The sequence below is a fragment of the Corythoichthys intestinalis genome, chromosome 11 (assembly GCF_030265065.1).
Source record: "Corythoichthys intestinalis isolate RoL2023-P3 chromosome 11, ASM3026506v1, whole genome shotgun sequence".
Taxonomy (NCBI): domain Eukaryota; kingdom Metazoa; phylum Chordata; class Actinopteri; order Syngnathiformes; family Syngnathidae; genus Corythoichthys; species Corythoichthys intestinalis.
The window spans coordinates 54,373,470-54,396,069 of NC_080405.1; the positions used below are offsets into that span (position 1 = coordinate 54,373,470).

Sequence of the window (22,600 nt, forward strand, 5' to 3'; positions counted from 1 at the left end):
AAAACTAAAAGCCATAATTTCAGGTTTACATTATATTATTGCAGTAAAAAGGTCAGGGGAAAACTATAAGAAAGACTTAAGGACACGGCTACTGATATACTTTGGTGTATTGTGTAATATTTGATGTTACTAATGATTTAATGTGCGTAGTCCGTAACTGTCCAGTCAACATTTTGAGTTCCACAACAATTCTGTTTTATTGTGTTATGTATATATTAGGCATAAGGTGTACATTTAACTAGGGCTGTCAAACGATTAAAAATTTTAATCGAGTTAAACACAGCTTAAAAATTCATTAATCGTAATTAATCGCAATTCAAACCATCTCTAAAATGTGCCATATTTTTCTGTAAATTATTGTTGGAATGGAAAGATAACACAAGATGGATATATACATTCAACATACTGTACATAAGTACTGTATTTGTTTATTATAACAATAAATCCACAAGATGGCATTAACATTATTAACATTCTTTCTGTGAAAGGGATCAACGGATAGAAAGACTTGTAATTCTTAAAGGATAAATGTGAGTTTGTATATTGTGACAAAATATTGCCATCTAGTGTATTTGTTGAGCTTTCAGTAAATGATACTGTAGCGACTTAACTGTTCTGCCCAAATGCATGATGGGAAGTGGTGCAACCATGACTGTGTGTGGTGGCTGCAAATGCTATATCTTCTCTGGTGGGTACACTACAGGGTGTTAAGAAAATGTTCAACGTCTGTCATTCTTCCACACGTCGCTTCCCACAATATTTACAGTTGCTGTGGGAGAGATGACAAAGCGTTTGCCGATTAAAAGCACGGCCACAATGAATGCTTGTATCTACTCCACTCACTTGACACTGCCTCTTATCTCTGTATAGAAGTAAAACGACGCAATTGTCGGCTGTTTGCGGCAATGCGTGAATGAGTCGTACTGAGATTGCGTTAATTGCGATAAATATTTTCACGTGATTAATTTTTAAAAAATTAATTTCCGGCCTTTAATGTGATAAATTTGACAGCCCTACATTTAACAAAACAAAATAAATACATTCATTTGGGATGAAATGCATAACTGATGCTACAACAATCTAACGGTATACTGGCAAGCGGGGTGGCCAGTGGGGTGGCCAACAAATTTATAGGGGTGGCCGCGGCCAACCCTGGCCACCCCCTGGGGGCGCCACCGTTGAAACGTCAGCCCTATGAATTGGGACACCTCTTTACACTCACGTACGTCATAAGTCCGTTCGGCCAGTTGTTACGTAACCAAAAAGCGACGATAAAAAGTGCACTTGCGCGTTTAGCAAAATTGAAAAACAAAACAAATCTTACAAATGAGGAAACACAGTGAATAATAAACTAACATTACAATTAGTGGTGTCGATTTTTTATATATTACACCCCTAATTAGTGCACTTTTTATCGTGATTAATCTTTTTTAACTATTACATTTCTGACTGAAGAAAACACATTAAGAGTAGATAATACTGGTCATCAGCTATTAGAATATTATTTGGATGTATCAAGCTTGTTTCATTTAATTTAAGCAAAGCAACCAAAACAAAAACTCGCAACTAACGGAAGGGTCCACAACACATGCACATAGATGTGGAGCTCTAGTTCAGTTTAATTTAATTTGGTTTCAAATTAAATGTAATATTTACACCATTGTATGAAACCTGAATGATAGTTTGTTTTTGAACCAAGAGTGGTATTTACTAATCTTGCATATTTTTTTCCAGTAATTTCATGTGAGGAGCTTTTCTTTTTACCACTGTTGCTTGGTGTGCTTAGTTGTAGTATTTCTAAATAACTATGTACAGTTGTGGTCAAAAGTTTACATACACTTGTGAAGAACATAATGTCATGGCTCTCTTGAGTTTCCAGTTATTTCTACAACTCTGATTTTTCTCTGATAGAGTGATTGGAACAGATACTTATTTGTCACAAAAAACATTTATGAAGTTTGGTTCTTTTATGACTTTATTATGGGTGAACAGAAATAAGTGATCAAATCTGCTGGGTCAAAAATATACATACAGCAGCGCTAATATTTGGTAACATGTCCCTTGGCCATTTTCACTTCAATTAGGCGCTTTTGGTAGCCATCCACAAGCTTCTGGTTGAATCTTTGACCACTCCTCTTGACAGAATTGGTGAAGTTCAGTTAAATTTGATGGCTTTCTGACATGGACTTGTTTCTTCAGCATTGTCCACAAGTTCTCAATGGGGTTTAAGTCAGGACTTTGGGAAGGCCATTCGAAAACCTTAATTCTAGCCTGATTTAGCCATTCCATTACCACTTTTGATGTGTGTTTGGGGTCATTGTCCTGTTGGAACACCCAACTGTGCCCAAGACCCAATCTGCGGGCTGATGACGTTAGGTTATCTTCATTATCTCATTTACTCTCTGTAAAGCACCAGTTCCATTGGAAGCAAAACAGCCCCACAGCATAATACTACCACCACCGTGCTTGACGGTAGGCATGGTGTACTTGGGGTTAAAGGCCTCACCTTTTCTCCTCCAAACATATTGCTGGGCATTGTGGCCAAACAGCTCGATTTTTGTTTCGTCTGACCACAGAACTTTCCTCCAGAAGGTCTTATCTTTGTCCATGTGATCAGCAGCAAACTTCAGTCGAGCCTTAACGTGCCGCTTTTGGAGCAAGAGCTTCCTTCTTGCACGGCAGCCTCTCAGTCCATGGAGATGCAAAACACGCTTGACTGTGGACACTTGCCACGTTTACATGGAGCCAAATATTCCAATTACAATCGGAATATTTGTTCAAACCGAATAAATGTGTTCCATATAAACACCTCATTCGGAATGAACAGGCCCAAACCGAATGGAATTTCATTCCGTTTCACAGGGGTGGAATATTCCTTTTCCCAAACCGATTAGAAGTAAAATTATATCATGTAAACAGGGAAGCGGAATGGTGTCTGGTTGCGTTCTTTCTGCACATGCTCCGTACTGACGTGGTGACGTCACTTGGTGACGTAAGTAACGTCACTTGCAACATGGCTTCCAAGCACAAGCACAGCGCACCCACACAACTTTTTAAATGAACGGCGTGTCATTCTGAAGTTTTGTTTCCACTCGAAAAGTTAAAACAGCAGCTGATCTGACGATCGATCTCCCATGTTTTGCAACGTGACGCTTTGTTTTGATTAATCTGCGCATGTCAGACGGCAGTTGTCAAACGTCCTTTCGGAATAAAGGCAGTCACATGTAAACGCTGGATCGGAATAGATGAAGTGACATGTAAACAGCTGATGTGAAATTTCCATTCGGAATGATTTGAATCGGTATGAATAAAAGTCAGCATGTAAACGTGGCTAATGACACCTGTGTTCCAGCAACTTCTAATGCTTGGCAGATCTGCTTTTTGGTGATTCTCGGTTGAATCTTCACCCTCCTGACCAGTTTTCTCTCAGCAGCAGGCGATAGCTTGCGTTTTCTTCCTGATCGTGGCAGTGAAAAAACAGTGCCATGCACTTTATACTTACAAACAATTGTTTGCACTGTTGCTCTTGGGACCTGCAGCTGCTTTGAAATGGCTCCAAGTGACTTTCCTGACTTGTTCAAGTCAATGATTCGCTTTTTCAGATCCATGTATGTATATTTTTGACCCAGCAGATTTGATCACTTTTTGTGTTAACCCATAATAAAGTCATAAAAGAACCAAACTTCATGAATGTTTTTGTGACAAAGAAGTATCTGTTCCAATCACTCTATCAGAGAAAAATCAGAGTTGTAGAAATAACTGGAAACTCAAGAGAGCCATGAAATTATGTTCTTCACAAGTGTATGTAAACTTTTGACCACAACTGTATATCAATGTATATCCACAGCAAATTGTTAATTGATCTTTTCAAAAATGTTTTCATGACTGAATGGAAGTTAAGCTGGCCAAATCAATCCATACAAGTGACTATAGATAAGGGTTAGCTCCAAATACTGTTAATTCAGTACGTGACACAGATTGACTCGGACCACAAATAGGATGTTTTGCTCATGTGGTAAATTTAGCTGCTAAGAGAGCTGCAGCAATCAACAGTGTGCCCCACCTCACTTTACAAACAGTAAAGATTGTTCTTAGCACATTTATACAAAAATTCTTAGGTATGCACATAAATTTGATAACCAGATTTTTGTTTTGAAAACATTTCTGCAGTGCCGCGCACAGTCATTGTCTGGTGTAAATGCGCACCGCTGCTCCCGGTCTGATCGAAGAAAGGGCAGACCAAACCATTTAATGAAAATACAGGGGTTGGGGGGAGGGGTGGCTGGCTCTTATGGCTCTTTGGGTGTTTACTTTTTGCCAAAAACAAAACAAAAGAAACCCTTCATTTTATTCCTCTTGAATGATTAATATTTAAATTAGCAAACGGTTAATAAACAGTTAATTATCGAGGGTTGATTGAATATTTGCTTGATTGATTGAATATTTGCTTGTGCTCATATATACCTAATACATACATAATACGTATTGCCATATTTTTTCTTATTTGATCTTACCAGTAAATGATTATTGCTTGCTATACTAGGCTGTAGTATAATGTTTAAGTGTTACAAAGTGTTAAAGAGGGTCGGGGTGACAACTGCCTTGCTTCATGGCCGCAACATTGCGTAACTAGACCTTCTAGGACATCTTCAGCATCTTACGTCTAGACTTTCGTCTAGACTTTCGAGGACATCTTCCATTCGAGGACATCTTCCATGGCCGCAGCATTGCATAACTGAAGTGTCTGGGCCATTCTGACCACTTTACCTAAGTGCCTTTGCTTACACACGTGTATTTAGTTAGTTCCACCAACATGCTCACACATAGCCAGCCAAAATCACATGGGTGTCTCCAGCTTGCTTTCCTCCTCCCTTTAGGGCGGCACCTTTCTGTGTTAGCACAAGCCCCTAATAAAAGAAAGAGCAAGGAGTTTAGTTTTAGATCAATTTTGGTGACTATACAGCGTAATCTAGCATTTCACTGTCTAGTCCCTCCTTGCTCTCCTTGGCCAAGAAAACTGAGTGTCTTCTCTCCTTATTTTTGGGTAATTTTACAAATGTCTACCTAAGGGTCTATTTTTGAACTTGACAATTACCTAATGTTCTAGGTAATGGGCCCTTAGAATCAACATCACTTTTCACCCCTATACGGGGCCCATGCTCCCAGGACATGTTTTTAGCTCCTCCTCATCATGAAAAAAATTGTTCATTGATGAAATATTTTCATTATCGTCATCGCCAACAAAAAAAAAACAACTGTATCAAATTCCGTCAAAATACGCCCAGACGTTTCAGTGTCCATAAAACACGAACACAACACGAACTATTGCCACACCCCTTAGTTTTCACATTTTTGTGAACAAAGGACTTTGATTTGGGACCTGTGCAAACGAAATGATGTACAATAATTGAGTGGATTTGAATGAAAATTTATGTTTCATATTGCGTATTCTTTTATGTGGTGCTTGTCAGGTACTCGGTGCTTCACAATGGGAACCACACCACACAGGAAAAGAAACCCCTGCAAGGACACGCAGAGTCCTGCTTATGACACACCTCCACGGAGCCCGCAGAAGAACTGCATAGCGGCGACCGGAAGAGAAGGACGGTCATAATGGCTGCCTAGCCAAACAGGTCATGTTTGCAGTTCTGGTTCCTGCTCCAATGTGACTGCGGTGCGGACCAAGTAGCACCATTTGAGGGACCTTGCGGGTGTGAAGTTTCCAAAGCTGTCTTCGTTTCAATATGATATTTAATTGAATACAGCATTTACGTCACCTCTTGCGTGTTTGGGCGCAAGTGCAGGTGTGTGAACCAACCATTTCCAGGGGGGTGACTGATGGTGTGCGTTCATGTGTGTGAGGTGTGTCAGAAAAAAATCCAGTTTTGGTGTCACAAAGGATTAATTTTATTACTAGGACTGGGCTAATGTAACTCATTTTAATTGTAATTAATCGCATGAGAATAACTCATTTGCTTGTATTGGCAGTTATTGACACCCAATCTGTTTCAACTGGGATGGCTGGCATTGAGTGATCATGTTTCGCTGCCATTGACGGTGTTTTCCGAAATTTCCAGGTTCGCGTTGAATCAGTAACAGGCACACTTTTGCTCAATAGATGATGTTTATTGATTAGAAAATGCAGAATAAAGGAGATTTATTGATTACAATCCCACAAGAGCATGCACACAGATATCAAAAACAAGCAAACAAATGGGAACGTGATGCTAGATTTGAGTTTGTCAATCTCAGAATCCCCACGTTACGTTACAGCACAACTAGTTGTCCCTTGGAAATGAAAATCGCTTACCGTGACAAACGAGTGGGAAGCCAACAACTCTCCAGTAAAGCGGCAAAGGGACAAAGCCAGGCGATCCGTACGTGACCCGCTGGCGGACATCACGGGTCGCCTGGAAATGTTCGGTTTTTGTAGGGGCGCGCCCCGCGGAGCTGGAGAGACCAACCTCTGTCCCCGAGCGGTGCGGCCCTGACCAATGACAAACATCAAAGTTACTTTTGGTTCAGCCCCCTTGAAAAATGGCTTTTCACATGGGACAAATGAGCTGTGCTGCAACAGATGCAACAAATGGTAAATATTATGGGTGCAAAAGAAGTTATCTCTATAGGACCCAGGCGTGTAGTAAAACAATACTATGGTGCAAAACAAGTTATCTCATGAGATTCTCAAGCGCGTCTCCTAACTATGGGAACAAGGTGAAAAACAATAGAATTTGTTACAATCTATGTCACAGAAGCAATCATACATCACAAAAGCATGATGGAATATTTTCCCCCATCAGACGGCAATAGACGTCCAATTCAGTTTGATCTCCCTAGTCATCTATCGCCGTCAATGGCAGCCAAGGACTTCACAGTGATGCTCATATACGGCACAAACAACATGGTGAGAGGGCAAGAACTGCTATGGTACATTTGCTGCAGACATTAGCTCGTCCATTTAACTCTCTCTTCGTAATGAGTTCGCGGCGACATGATTACGTAAGCAGAAAATGCTGAAACTAGGGCTGTCAAACGATGACAATTTTACAAATTTTAGTAAAAGGAAAACATTAAGAGGGGTTTTAATTAGGGCTGTCAAACGATTACATTTTTTAATCGAGTTAATTACAGCTTAAAAATTAATTAATCGTAATTAATCGTAATTCAAACCATCTATAAAATATGCCATATTTTTCTGTAAATTGTTGGAATGGAAAGATAAGACAGATATATACATTCAACATACGGTACATAAGTACTGTATTTCTTTATTATAACAATAAATCACAACAAGATGGCCTTACCATTATTAACATTCTCTTAAAGTGATTCATGGATAGAAAGACTTGTAGTTCTTAAAAGATAAATGTTAGTACAACTTATAGAAATTTTATATTAAAACCCCTCTTAATGTTTTCGTTTTAATAAAATTTGTAAAATTTTCAATCAAAAAAATAAACTAGTAGCCCGCCATTGTTGATATCAATACTTACACAATTCTCATGGGTGCTGAAGCCTATAAAATCAGTCGCACCCAAGCGCCAGCAGAGGGCGACAAAACTCCAAAAAACACAATTAACAAGATGACATTTCACTGTGCTGTCATTTGAATCTGTTTGAGCGGGGCATGTGCATAAATTGTGTCTAATATTTTAACGTGATTAATTAAACAAATTAATTACCACCCGTTAACGCGATAATTTTGACAGCCCTAATATAAACCCATTCATACAGTGTATCACAAAAGTGAGTACACCACTCATTAGATTTTTTTTTTCAAGGGACAACAAGTTATAGACATTTTATATTAAAACTAGGGCTGTCAAAATTATCGCGTTAACGGGCATCAATCATTTTTAAAAATTAATCACGTTAAAATATTTGACGCAATTAACGCAGATGCGCCGCTCAGACAGATTTAAATGACGGTACAGTCAAAAGTTCACTTGTTGTGTTTTATGGAGTTTTGCCGCCCTCTGCTGGCGCTTGGGTGCGACTGATTTTATAGGCTTCAGCACCCATGAGCATTGTGTAAGTAATTATTGACATCAACAACGGCGGGCTACTAGTTTATTTTTTGGTTGAAAATTTTACAAATTTTATTAAAACGAAAACATTAAGAGGGGTTTTAATATAACATTTCTATAACTTGTACTAAGATTTTTCTTTTAAGAACTACAAGTCTTTCTATACATGGATCGCTTTAACAGAATGTTAATAATGTTAATGCCATCTTGTTGATTTATTGTTATAATAAACAAATACAGTCCTTATGTACCATATGTTGAATGTATATATCCATCTTGTGTCTTATCTTTCCATTCCAACAATAATTTACAGAAAAATATGGCATATTTTACAGATGGTTTGAATTGCGATTAATTACGATTAATTCATTTTTAAGCTGTGATTAACAAGATTAAAAATTTTAATCGTTTGACAGCCCTAATTAAAACCCCTCTTAATGTTTTCCTTTTACTAAAATTTGTAAAATTTTCAATCAAAAAATAAACTAGTAGCTCTCCATTGTTGATGTCAATAATTACACCATGCTCACTCATTGTGTTTAAACCCATAAAATCATTTGGAGCCAAGCGCCAGCAGAGGGCGCCAAACACCAAAAAACAAATAACTAGCGGGCATTACATTGCTGTCATTTTTATCTGTTTGAGCGAGGCATGTGCGTTAATTGTGTCAAATATTTTAACGTGATTAATTTAAAAAATTCATTAACGCCCGTTAACGCGATAATTATGACAGCCCTAGCTGAAACATATAAAAACTAATTACACCTAAGCGCCTGCAGGGGGTGACAAAACACATGGGACAGAGACAGGCAATAGGTGGACATGACAGAACAATGATATGCATATTGGCCCAAAACCGATAACAAAAAACTCATGTTGATATTTTCCGGTATTATTTTAAAACGCTTTTATCAACAACTCTAAATTATCACCATATTAAGATTATTATAAATTATGTTTTATGTATTTTAATGATGACATGTCTGGAACTTTTCTGACACACTTTGTATGTGTGTGTGTGCATTTCTTAGAGCAAAGCGCGTGTGTTTCCTGTATTTTCTGTTGTTGTTTCAAGACCGTCATAACCCGTGTGCGTGCATGCGTGTGTGGCATTTTTCCCATCATTCCATGCTGCTCCCATGCTTTCCTCTACGTGTCATATGATCCATCAGCCTCAGGATGGGAAAGGTACAAAACCAGACACGAACATGTTTACAATTACAACGTTAATGATTTCTGTTTTTATGTTTTTTCTTGTTGCCGCATAAAGTCTAGTCGGTATGTTTATCATGAATAGGTACAGAAAAGAAGCCATGATGGAAAATACATAGCAGCCTGCCATTTTGTTTCAAATTCTGAGCTGAGTGGTTTCGGCCGATAATGTACATATGCCACATTTTTGAAAAAATATAACATTTTCTTTTACTGCTAAATTACCGCTGTTCAATTCTGATGGATTATTTGGAGAAAGATTTAAATCTTTTTTTTTCTCGTTCAAACTGTGAGCTCCTCTATGAGTAAAGCATGAGCACTTTTTGACACACAATATCAGAATAATGCTACAGATATCATTTCCATTGATTTTTTTGCCTTGAAATTTTTTCCTGTTGAGAACATTGAGTGAATGAGTGAGTGAGTCAGTGAGTGAGAAGCTTGTAAAATATGTAAATAAAAAGAAATTTTATTGACACTCAATTCTATGTGTTCATTATGTAAACTAAGCCTTAAACTCATTTGAATTCCTAACTCAGGCTTGAACCTGAGTTTCATGAAACTCTAAAATGAAACCTTATCTCTATGTTCAAAACCTTGATACAAACCCTAAACATTTGTTAACAAGGGACTTCGCTTCGGTGCTGTAGCCTATAGACCCTACTCACATGACGTCACAACCACGCCTCCGCGCCATATTGTCCGTCAGCTCGTCGGGTTTAAGCATCACCGCTACGTAAATTCCTCCTATTATGGCGTGTTTTTCTGCTCATTAACATTAATAATCAAAATGGTGAAGGCGTGTGTGGCGGTTGGTTGCAATAACAGAGAAGATGGACGGAGACACTTGAAGTTCTACCGTATTCCGAGAGACCCAGAGAGGAGAGCGAGATGGACTGCTGCAAATTCGACGAGAAAACTGGGCACCAAACGATCACTACAGATTATGTAGTAGTCATTTTATATCTGGTAAGATGCATTTAATACAGTGCCTTGCAAAAGTATTCGGCCCCCTTGAATCTTGCAACCTTTCGCCACATTTCAGGCTTCAAACATAAAGATATGAAATTTTTTTTGTCAAGAATCAACAACAAGTGGGACACAATCGTGAAGTGGAACAACATTTATTGGATAATTTAAACTTTTTTAACAAATAAAAAACTGAAAAGTGGGGCGTGCAATATTATTCGGCCCCTTTACTTTCAGTGCAGCAAACTCACTCCAGAAGTTCAGTGAGGATCTCTGAATGATCCAATGTTGTCCTAAATGACCGATGATGATAAATAGAATCCACCTGTGTGTAATCAAGTTTCCGTATAAATGCACCTGCTCTGTGATAGTCTCAGGGTTCTGTTTAAAGTGCAGAGAGCATTATGAAAACCAAGGAACACACCAGTCAGGTCCGAGATACTGTTGTGGAGAAGTTTAAAACCGGATTTGGATACAAAAAGATTTCCCAAGCTTTAAACATCTCAATGAGCACTGTGCAAGCCATCATATTGAAATGAAAGGAGCATCAGACCACTGCAAATCTACCAAGACCCGGCCGTCCTTCCAAACTTTCTTCTCAAACAAGGAGAAAACTGATCAGAGATGCAGCCAAGAGGCCCATGATGACTCTGGAAGAACTGCAGAGATCTACAGCTGAGGTGGGAGAGTCTGTCCATAGGACAACAATCAGTCGTACACTGCACAAATCTGGCCTTTATGGAAGAGTGGCAAGAAGAAAGCCATTTCTCAAAGATATCCATAAAAAGTCTCGTTTAAAGTTTGCCACAAGCCACCTGGGAGACACACCAAACATGTGGAAGAAGTTGCTCTGGTCAGATGAAACCAAAATTGAACTTTTTGGCCACAATGCAAAACGATATGTTTGGCGTAAAAGCAACACAGCTCATCACCCTGAACACACCATCCCCACTGTCAAACATGGTGGTGGCAGCATCATGGTTTGGGCCTGCTTTTCTTCAGCAGGGACAGGGAAGATGGTTAAAATTGACGGGAAGATGGATGCAGCCAAATACAGGAACATTCTGGAAGAAAACCTGTTGGTATCTGCACAAGACCTGAGACTGGGACGGAGATTTATCTTCCAACAGGACAATGATCCAAAACATAAAGCCAAATCTACAATGGAATGGTTCAAAAATAAACGTATCCAGTTGTTAGAATAGCCAAGTCAAAGTCCAGACCTGAATCCAATGGAGAATCTGTGGAAAGAGCTGAAGACTGGGGTTCACAAACACTCTCTATCCAACCTCACTGAGCTCGAGCTGTTTTGCAAGGAAGAATGGGCTAGAATGTCAGTCTCTCGATGTGCAAAACTGATAGAAACATACCCCAAGCGACTGTAGCAGCTGTAATTGGAGCAAAAGGCGGCGCTACAAAGTATTAACGCAAGGGGGCCGAATAATATTGCACGCCCCACTTTTCAGTTTTTTATTTGTTAAAAAAAGTTTAAATTATCCAATAAATTTTGTTCCACTTCATGATTGTGTCCCACTTGTTGATTCTTGACAAAAAATTAAAATTTTATATCTTTATGTTTGAAGCCTGAAATGTGGCAAAAGGTTGCAAGGTTCAAGGGGGCCGAATACTTTTGCAAGGCACTGTATTATAAAATATTGCCATTGATTTAACATTTTATGTGTTTCTAACAACATATTTTAGTACAAGAGAACAATTGTGGTGTGTGATATCTTTTCAAGGGGCCCAAAAACCCTGGCAGCGCCCCAGCCCCTACTCTAACCCTTGTCTTAAATCCTAGCCCCGAATCAAAAGCATGATTCCAAATCTGAATTCCTTCTCACAATATACTGTGTGAAAACATATTTTTATCGTAAACATGCTCACTTGTGCTGCATTTTGAGATTGACAACCCCTAGATAGCAATTGCCCACAAACACACTTTGGTATACATATCTCACTATTTAACGCCACTTTAAAAAATCATGCCCTCCCAACAGAAATAGCCCCACGACAGCTAAAATTATTGCCTGTCTTCAGCTTTCACATCGATGGGAAAGTGACGGACGCCGGCCATTATTTCTTCATCCACTTTAAACCTTTTCCCGTTAAATGGATCTGCCTGCATACATACGCCATTGTCCCCTCGCTTTCCTGCTGTGACATTTTGAGGTGTTCCGAAAAAGCACCCGTGTTGACGAACAGTAAATCCAATGCACTGCGTGAAACTGACATTTCTGTCAAGGAGCGCTGCAATGAAAGGTTCGCCGGAGGCTGCATACAGGATTTCTCCACTATTCAACCTTTGTAAGAGAAAGTGAGCATAAAAAGCAGGTGATTGGTGAGAGAAGAGTTCATGCCTGGTGAAGTTTTGACAGATTCTGACAGACTGCAGTCGGATTTTCAGTACTGCAGAAAAATACAATTACCAGACCTAATAACGGTGCTTTATGATAAAAGTCTGTGTCTTTCAACCTTTTACGAGCCACGGTAGACCTTTTTTATTTAAAGAAAAAAAAATGTAGAAATAAATTTATGTTGCCTGTATTAGCAATATAAAGTCATGTATTTAATAGAAATCAAAGCTAGGGCTGTCAAAATTAACGGGTGGTAATAAATTTTTTTTAATTAATCACGTTAAAATATTTGACGCAATTAACGCATATGCCCCGCTCAAACAGAATAAAATGACAGCTCAGTGTCATGCCCCCTTGTTACTTGTGTTTTTTGTCTCCCTCTGCTGGCGCTTTGGTGCGACTGATTTTATGGGTTTAAGCACCGTAAGCATCGAGTAATTATTGATATCAAAAATGGCGAGCTACTAGTTTATTTTTTGATTGAAAATTTTACAAATTTTATTAAAACGAAAACATTAAGAGGGGTTTTAATATAAAATTTCTATAACTTGTACTTACATTTATCTTTTAAGAACTACAAGTCTTTCTATCCATGGATTGCTTTAACAGAATGTTGATGTTAATGCCATCTTGTTGATTTATTGTTATAATTAACAAATACAGTACTTATGTACAGTATGTTGACTGTATATATATATATATCCGTCTTGTGTCTTATCTTTCCATTCCAACAATAATTTACAGAAAAATATGGCATATTTTATAGATGATTTGAATTGTGATTAATTACGATTAATTAATTTTTAAAGCTGTGATTAACTCGATTAAAAATTCAAAAAATCCCGATATTTCCTGATCCGATTGCTTTTTTTTTGCTCCCGATTCAACTCCAATAATTCCTGATAATTTTTCCCGATCATATACAGTTTGGCAATGCATTAAGAAAAAAATGAATAAAACTCGGACCGATATATACATTCAACATACAGTACATAAGTACTATATTTGTTTATTATGACAACAAATCCTCAAGATGGCATTCACATTATTAACATTCTTTCTGTGAGAGGGATCCACGGATAGAAAGACTTGTGACTTTGTATATTGTGACTAAATATTGCCATCTAGTGTGTTTGTTGAGCTTTCAGTAAATGATGATTTAACTTTTGCCCAAATGCATGATGGGAAGTGCAACCATGACTGAACGTCGTGGTACCAATTGATATATCTTCTCTGCGTTGGGAAATAACATAGGGTATTAAGAAAAAGATCAATGACTACCTTTTTTCCCCACATTGCTTCCCACGATATTTCTAACCGTAGGGAGAGGAATTGTAAGGCTTTAGCCAATTAAAAAAAGACTCCAAGGGCTGCCAAAATTCACTCTACTCAATTTATGCTGCCTTTTAGCTCTATATATAGGTAAAACGGCGCCATTACAGATTGAACGTGACTATCTGAGTGGGTCATACAGCGCATGCGTTAATTGCGTTAAATATTGTAATGTGATAAAGTTTTTAAAAATTTAATTACCGCCGTTAACGGGATAAATTTGATAACCCTACCTTAAGCCTAAACTAAAGACTCTGGATGAGTCTGTAACGTTAAATACAATTTGAAAACGATTTAATTAAAATATATATATTTTAAAAAGGCATGTCCGATATGGTTTTGCCCATTCCGATACTTTGAAAATGACGTGATCGGACCTGATCGATCGGCATCTCTAGCCGCCACCTACCAAATTTGACACGAAAGCGGCCTTTGTTCATAGATAGCCGCACTGGACTATAAGCCGCAGCTGTCATCGCTGTATTATGGGATATTTACACGGAAAATATATTAACCACTAACACTCTATTTGACAGCGGCATCATAAGACTGTCTTAAGACCAAATGAACCACCATGAAGCTTTGGACCAAACTGCTGCAAAGCTTTATTGCTTCAAGAAGCTTCATTTGACCATCACTGCTCAGTCAACCTCTGCTGTCAACAATGTTGTCATCCAACATGCCTCCTAGCATGCATTGCAGTGCTACAGATATAAACTAGAAACTGCAATTTCTGGAGAAATTACACCTGGTCTTTCCTGTGTGGCTATACAGATCGTAGCCCCGCCCACCAAAAATTTTCCCATTCATTTTCAATGGGAAATTTCCCCCCCCCCAAATAAACAGAAAATGAATAGATATCAATAGGACGTGTCCCCAAAACTTCCCCAATTCCATTGACGCTTGTGAAGGGTGTCGCCATTGTCGGCCATGGACGTCAAAATTTCCCATTCATTTCTAATGGCATTTTATCATGTTTTTTCATTCTATTGATGCCAATGTACGTGGATTCCATTGACCCCTATGTAAGTTGAAACCACTGACGTCCATGGACGTCCAAAATTTTTCCCATTCATTTTCAATGGGAATTTTTTTTTTCCCCAAATCAACAGAAAATGACTAGATATCAATAGGACGTTTCCACCAAACTTCCCCAATTCTGTTGACGCTTATGGAGGGTGATGCCATTGACGTCCAAATTTCCCATTAATTTCTAATGGCATTTAATTATGTTTTTTCATTTTATTGATGCCAATGTACTTGGATTCCATTGACGCCTATGTAAGTTCATACCATTGACATGCATGGACGTCCAAAAATTTTCCCATACATTTTCAATGGGAAAATCCCCCCCCAAATCAACAGAAAATGAATAGATATCAATAGGACGTGTCCCCCAAACTTCCCCAATTCTATTGACGCTTATGAAGGGTGCCGCCATTGTCGGCCATGGACGTCAAAATTTCCCATTCATATCTAATGGCATTTTATCATGTTTTTTTCATTCTATTGATGCCAATGTACTTGGATTCCATTGACGCCTATGTAAGTTGATACCATTGACGTCCATGGACGTCCAAAATTTTTCCCATTCATTTTCAAAGGGAATTTTTTTTCCCCCCAAATCAACAGAAAATGAATAGATATCAATAGGACGTGTCCCCCAAACTTCCCCAATTCCATTGATGCTTATGAAGGGTGCCGCCATAGACGGCCATGGACGTTAGAATTTCCCATTCATTTCTAATGGCATTTTATCATGTTTTTTCATTCTATTGATGCCAATGTACTTGGATTCCATTGACGCCTATGTAAGTTGATACCATTGACGTCCATGGACGTCCAAAATTTTTCCCATTCATTTTCAATGGGAAAATTTTTCTTTCCCCAAAATCAACAGAAAATGACTAGATATCAATAGGACGTTTCCCTCAAACTTCCCCAATTCTATTGATGCTTATGGAGGGTGATGCCATTGACGTCAATGGACGTCCAAATTTCCCATTCATTTCTAATGGCATTTAATTATGTTTTTTCATTTTATTGATGCCAATGTACTTGGATCCAATTGACGCCTATGTAAGTCCATGGACGTCCGAATTTTTTTCCATTCATTTTCAAAGGGAATTGTTTTTTTACCCAAAAATTAACAGGAAATGACCAGATATCAATAAGATGTGTACCCCAAATGTCCCCGATTGCATTGACTCTTATGGAGGGTGCTGCCATTGACGGATATGGACGTCCAATTCTCCCAATCATTTCTAATGGCGTTTACTTTGTTTAATGCCATTGACTGGCATTATTGTCCATTATGTTGCTACACCTGAGTGGGGCTAAGATCTGTATCTCCACAGAGGAAAGACCCAGGTGTAATTTCTCCTGAAATTGCAGTTTCTAGTTTGTTCATGATAGTGTCATGTCAAAATTATGGCGGTCTTATTGCAGTCTTATGACACTGCTGTCAAAGTGTTATCTATTAACCCAAATAAATCAAATAAACTGCACTGGACTATATGCCACTGGATTCAAAACGAGGGGGGAAAAGTTGCTGCTTATAGTCCGAAAACGGTAATGTTTTTACTCAGTGTGACACTTGGGCTTGTTTTATTGGAGAACGTAACACTGCATCCCCTTTGAAAGGTAATTCCGCTATGTTCAGTTCTTTTAGGTCTAGCATAAATCTCAATGAAAAACAGCTTTTGCTGATTGCCTCACGCCAGCAACTTTCCGAGAGGAAACACTCCTTACTTCCTTTTGACCAACATTCATTGAATTTTGTCCAATTCTGAGTCAGCACTTTTCATTTTTAAAACTTTTTACCATCGCAGTCACAGTTACAGTTTCACTAACTAGCCGTTAGCCTTAATGCTAAACCCTCATCTTTACCCTAATTTTCGGACTATAAGGCGCACCTGACTAGAAGCCTCCACCCACCAAATTTGACACGAAAACGGCATTTCTTTATAGATAAGCCGCACTGGACCATAGACTGCAGCTGTCTTCACTGTATTATGGGATATTTACACCAAAAGATCTTAACAAGTAACACTTTATTTGACAGCGGCATCATAAAACTGTCCTAAGACCAAATGAACCACCATGCTTCAAGAAGCTTCATCTGACCATCACTGCTCCCTTGTGAGAGACAGTCAACCTCTGCTGCCACCTGCTGTCAACACTGTTGTCGTCTAACATGCCTCCTAGCATGCATTGCAGCGCCACAGATGTAAATAACAATCAAAATTCACTGTCATGAGCATTAATGAATGTTTACAACAGCCATTTAGTGTCATCAAATTATCTCACTTTTGAATGGATGTTAAGATCACAGGTAAGGGTAGATGTGGGGAAGTAGCTCAGTGGTAGAGCGTGTGCTTCGCATGTACAAGGTCCTGGGTTCAATCCCCAGCTTCTCCATCTAATTAAGGAGTGAAGATATTTACTTTGTCCATTACTGCAGCACACAAACTCCAAATGGCCATGTCACATAATATCAAAGGTACACTTTGTGATTCTTGGAAGCTCTATTTGTCGAGTAAGTTTTCCTCACAAACAAATGGCCCGATCAGTCACGAAATTGATATTCTCCCCCCTCACAGAACACTACTTTCTTTATTCAAAGCCTAAAAGATGGCTTTTTTTTGTTTTAGCTTGGAGACTATTTGTTTCCTTTAAAATGTACGTATGTATGTATGTATGTATGTATGTATGTATGTATGTATGTATGTATGTATTTCACAATACATTAAATTATTTTGCTATTAAAAGTTTAGAAATGGCCTCAAACCTACACTGTCAACACTGTTGTCATCCAACATGCCTCTTAGCATGCATTGCAGTGCTACATTTTCAAAGTATCGGAATCGGCAAAAAAATATCGGCCATGCCTTTTTTTTAATATATATATTTTTTAATTAAATCGTTTTCTAATTGTATTTAACATTACAGACATAATATGTTACACTCATTCAGAGTCTTTAGTTTAGGCTTAAGTTAGGGTTACCAAATTTATCCCAATAACGGCGGTAATTAATTTTTTAAAAATGTATCACGTTAAAATATTTAACGCAATTATTGCATGCGCTGCACGACCCACTCACGCATTGTCGCACTCAATCTGTAATGGCGCCGTTTTACCTATATAGAGAGAGAAAAGGCAGCGTAAAATGAATAGAGTGAATTTTGGCAGCCTTTGGAGCTGTTTTTTAATTGGCTAAAGCCTTACAATCCCTCTCCCTACGATTAGAACAATCATGGGGAGCAATGTGGGGAAGCAAGGTATCAATTGATGATTCTTAACACCTTATGTTATTTCCCAACGCAGAGAAGGTATATCAATTGGTAGCACTACGCACAGTCATGGTTCCACTTCCCATCATGCATTTGGGCATGGCTACAGTATCATTTACTGAAAGCTCAAGAAATACACTAGATGGCAATATTTAATCACAATATACAAAGTCACAAGTCTTTCTATCCGTAGATCCCTCTCACAGAAAGAATGTTAATAATGTAAATGCCATCTGGAGGATTTATTGTCATAATAAACAAATACAGTACTTATGTACTGTATGTTGAATGTATATATTTGTCCGAGTTTTATTCATTTTTTTCTTAATGCATTGTCAAAATGTATATGATCGGGAAAAATTATCGGGAATGATTGGAATTGAATCGGGAGCAAAAAAAAAAAGCAATCGGATCGGGAAATATCGGGATCGGCAGGTACTCAAACTAAACGATGGGATCAGGAGCAAAAAACATGATCGGAACAACCCTACTACAGATGTTAAATAACAATCAAAATTAATGTTCTGTGCTAATTATTTCTTCAGTTACTCTTCCAGTTGTTTCATTAATTGTTAGCTATGGTATCTGGTAACACTTTATTTGACAATGGCGCCATAAAACTGTCATAAGACCATCGTAATTATGATATGACTATGCCATAAGCATTATTGAATGCTTATGACAGACGTCATTTTGCGTCATCCGGCAAATTATCTCACTTTTCAATCGACGTAAAATATCCGAGCTGGACTTAAATGTAGTTAGTGACATTACTTGCCAGATGACACTTAATGACATCTGCCAGAGACATTTATTAATACCCATGATAGTGTCATTTCACAATTATGATGGTCTTATGACAGTCTTATTGCAGCACTGTCAAAAAGAAAAAAGTGTTACCAAATACCATAACAAGCTATTAATGAAACAACTAGAAGAGCAACTGAATAAATAATTAGCACAGAAAATACATTTTGATTGTTATTTACATCTGAAGTGCTGCAATGCATTCCAGGAGGCATGCATTGCCTTGTTACTAAGTGTTACCCATTAACCCAAATAAATATACAAATAAACCGCACTGGACTATAAGCCGCAGGTTTCAAAATGAGTGAAAAAAGTATTGGCTTATAGCCCGAAAATTACGGTAGTCACTAAACAAAGTAATTTGCTACATATTGACACCTACTGTTATGGAAGAGTATTGCATGATTACTGACCATTGGACGGCAACCCAGTATGGTGAAAGAGCCATATTGGACTAAAAAAAAAAAAAAAAAAAAAAACAAGTATGTCTGGAGCAGCAAAAAAATGAAAAGCCTTATATAAACCTTATAATGAAGGTAGCACATGTTGTATGTTCTATATATATTAGCTTATTAACAAAATGACTAAGTTGGCTACAAATACATAATGAGCCTTCATGATTACCGTATTTTCGACACTATAAGGCTCACTTAAAAGCCTTCAATTTTCTCAAAAGCCGAATTGGCGCCTCATATATGGAAAAATAGTGGTTAATCATGGCATGACATTCACTTTAGCGCAGCTCCATCTAAAGGATGCGTAACGCAACCCCAACCACCAGTATTACTACTAGTACTACGACTACAGTGGTATGAAAAAGTATCTGGACCTTTTGGAATTTCTCACATTTCTGCATGAAATCACCTTTAAATGTGATCTGATCTTTATCAAAATCACACAGATGAAAAAACAGTGCCTGCCTTAACTAAAATCACCCAAACATTTATAGGTTTTCATATTTTAATGAAAATAGCATGCAAACAATGACAGGAGGGGGGGGGGGGTGAACCCTCTGCCTATGGAGACTTAAAGAGCAATTGAAACCAATTTTTACCAAACAACTTAAGTCAGGTGTGTGCCCAATCACTGATGAGTGGTTTAAAGCTCCTGCCCACTATAAAACATACACCTGGTAAGAATTGCCTTTATGAGAAGCATTGTCTAATGTGCAACATGGCTCGGTCAAAAGAGCTATCTAAAGACCTGCGAGTAAGGATTGTTGATTTGTATAAAGCTGGGAAAGGATACAAAACCATCTCTAAAAGTCTGGATGTTCATCAATCGACAGTCAGAGAAGTTGTCTACAAATGGAGAGAGTTTGGCACTGTTGCTTCCCTCCCAAGGAGTGGCCCTCCACCAAAGATGATGCCAAGAGTTTAGCGCAGAATACTCAGAGAGAGTAAAAAAGAACCCTAGCATGTCTGCTAAAGGCTTACAGAAATCACTGGCACAGTCCAATATTTATGTGCACACTTCAACTATACAGTGGGGAGAACAAGTATTTGATTCACTGCCAAATACTTGTTTTGGGTTTTCCCATTGGCAGTGTATCAAATACTTGTTCTCCCCACTGTATGTAAAATTATGGCCAAGAATGGTATTCATGGGAGGGTTCCACGGAAGAATTCACTGCTGTCTAAAAAAAAAAAAACATTGTTGCTCATATAATATTCGCAAAAAGGCACATGGACACACCACAGAAGTTTTGGAAAAATATTTGGTGGATTAATAAAACTAAAGTTGAATTGTTTGGGAGTAACACACAACATAATGTGTGGAGGAAAAATGGAACAGCTCACCAACATCAGCACCTCATCCTCACTATGAAGCATGGCGGAGGGAGCATCATGATTTGGGGCTGTTTTGCTACCTCAGGGCCTGGACAACTTGCAATCATTAATGGGAGAATGAATTCAAAAGTTTATCAGGATGTTTTGCAGGAAAGCTGAGGCCGTCTGTCAGACAGTTGAAGCTAAAAACAAGATGGATACTGCAACAAGACAATGATCCAAAACACAGAAGTAAATCAACTTCAGAATGGTTTCAGAAGAACAAAATACACGTTCTGGAGTTGGCAAGTCAAAGTCCAGACTTGAACTCCATTGAGATGCGATTCATGCCAGACATCTCAGGAATCTGACTGAATTACAGCAGTTTTGTAGAGAGGAATGGGCTAATATTATTCCTGATCCATATGCCAGACTGATCTGCAGCTACAGGAAGTGTCTGGTTGAAGTTATTGCTGCCAAAGGGGGGCACAAAATAATAAATTTGATGGTTCACTTACTTATTTTTCCCTCTTCTGTCATTGTTTGCATAATATTATCATTAAAATATGAAAACCTATAAATGTTTGGGTGGTTTTAGTTAAAGCAGACACTGTTTTTTCATCTGTGTGAGTTTGACAAAGATCAGATCACATTTGATGGTGATTTTATGCAGAAATGTGAGAAATTACAAAAGATTCAGATACTTTTTGACACCACTGTACTGTGCCTTTTAACGCGGTGCACCCTATATATGTACGTATATGTTTATACACATGTATGTGTAAATATATACATTTCCATGTGTGTATATATGTATATCTCATCATTTCTTTTCAGTGAACTCCTTCTTACCATGTAGACGATGATGATGTGCAGAAGGAGTAAATTGCTGATGACGAGTGCAGTGTTCTTCTAGCACATGCGTCATGTTCTCATTATCTTTACGCGCTGTAACACCAACAACTTTTAATAAGTTCACTCAGAATTGTTCAACTTTCAAGCAGCAATAAATCATGCGCACCCAATTTAGAAGCAGAGAAACGGATTTATGTCACTGGAGTCATAACAACAACACGATGATGATATTCAATTTGTATTCAAATCCAGAGTGTAAAACTTTAATGTGCCAAGAGGGACACAACAAAACAAGACGTACTTGGTGTTTATTTTGCGGTTGCCAGGGTGATGCTGTTGCAAATCATTTTATATTCACTGATGTCCGTCATGGCGACATATCTTATGTTTGAGGCCATTTTTAATAGCAAAATAATTTCATGTATTGTGAAATGGACCTGTTTAAACCCAAATATAATATTTTTAATTAACACAAATAGTGTTCAAGGTAATAAGGTGTCTTTTAGGCTTTGAATAAACAAGTAATGTCCTGCGAGGAGGAAGTACCGTAATTTCTGGACTATAAGGCGCACCTGACTATAAGCCGCTACCCACTAAATTTGACACGAAAACGGCATTTGTTCATAGATAAGCCGCACTGGACTATAAGCCGCAGCTGTCCTCACCGTAGTATGGGATAGTTACACCAAAATATATCAACCGGTAACACTTAATTTGACAGCAGCATCATAAGACTGTCATAAGACCAATTGAACCACCATTAAGCTTTGAAACAATTGGCTGCAAAGCTTCATTGCTTCAAGAAGCTTCATTTGGCCTTCACTTTTCTCGCTTCATTTGCCCATCACTGTTCTCTTAGGGGAGACCGTCAACCTCTGCCGCCACCTGCTGTCAATACTGTTGTCGTCCAGCATGCCTCCTATCATGCATTGCAGCGCTACAGATGTAAATAACAATCAAAATTCATATTCTTTGATAATGA

General features: G+C 38.2%; 1 protein-coding gene and 1 non-coding gene across 3 annotated transcripts in view; both read left to right on the plus strand.

Moving 5' to 3' along the window:
• Positions 1-7,040, plus strand: part of htr4 (5-hydroxytryptamine receptor 4) — a 197,369-nt gene extending 190,329 nt beyond the window's left edge. For both annotated transcript variants that reach the window (XR_009064886.1, XM_057851113.1), the window contains one exon: positions 5,472-7,040. Coding sequence is in view for 1 of the 2 variants with exons in the window: in XM_057851113.1 (XP_057707096.1) it covers positions 5,472-5,550 (79 nt within the window). In the remaining variant the exon portion in view is untranslated. The remainder of the gene's footprint in view (positions 1-5,471) is intronic.
• A 10,202-nt stretch (positions 7,041-17,242) lies between these two features.
• Positions 17,243-17,314, plus strand: trnaa-cgc (transfer RNA alanine (anticodon CGC)). The gene has a single exon. It is a non-coding gene; the product is annotated as a tRNA-Ala (tRNA).
• Positions 17,315-22,600: the final 5,286 nt, after the last annotated feature.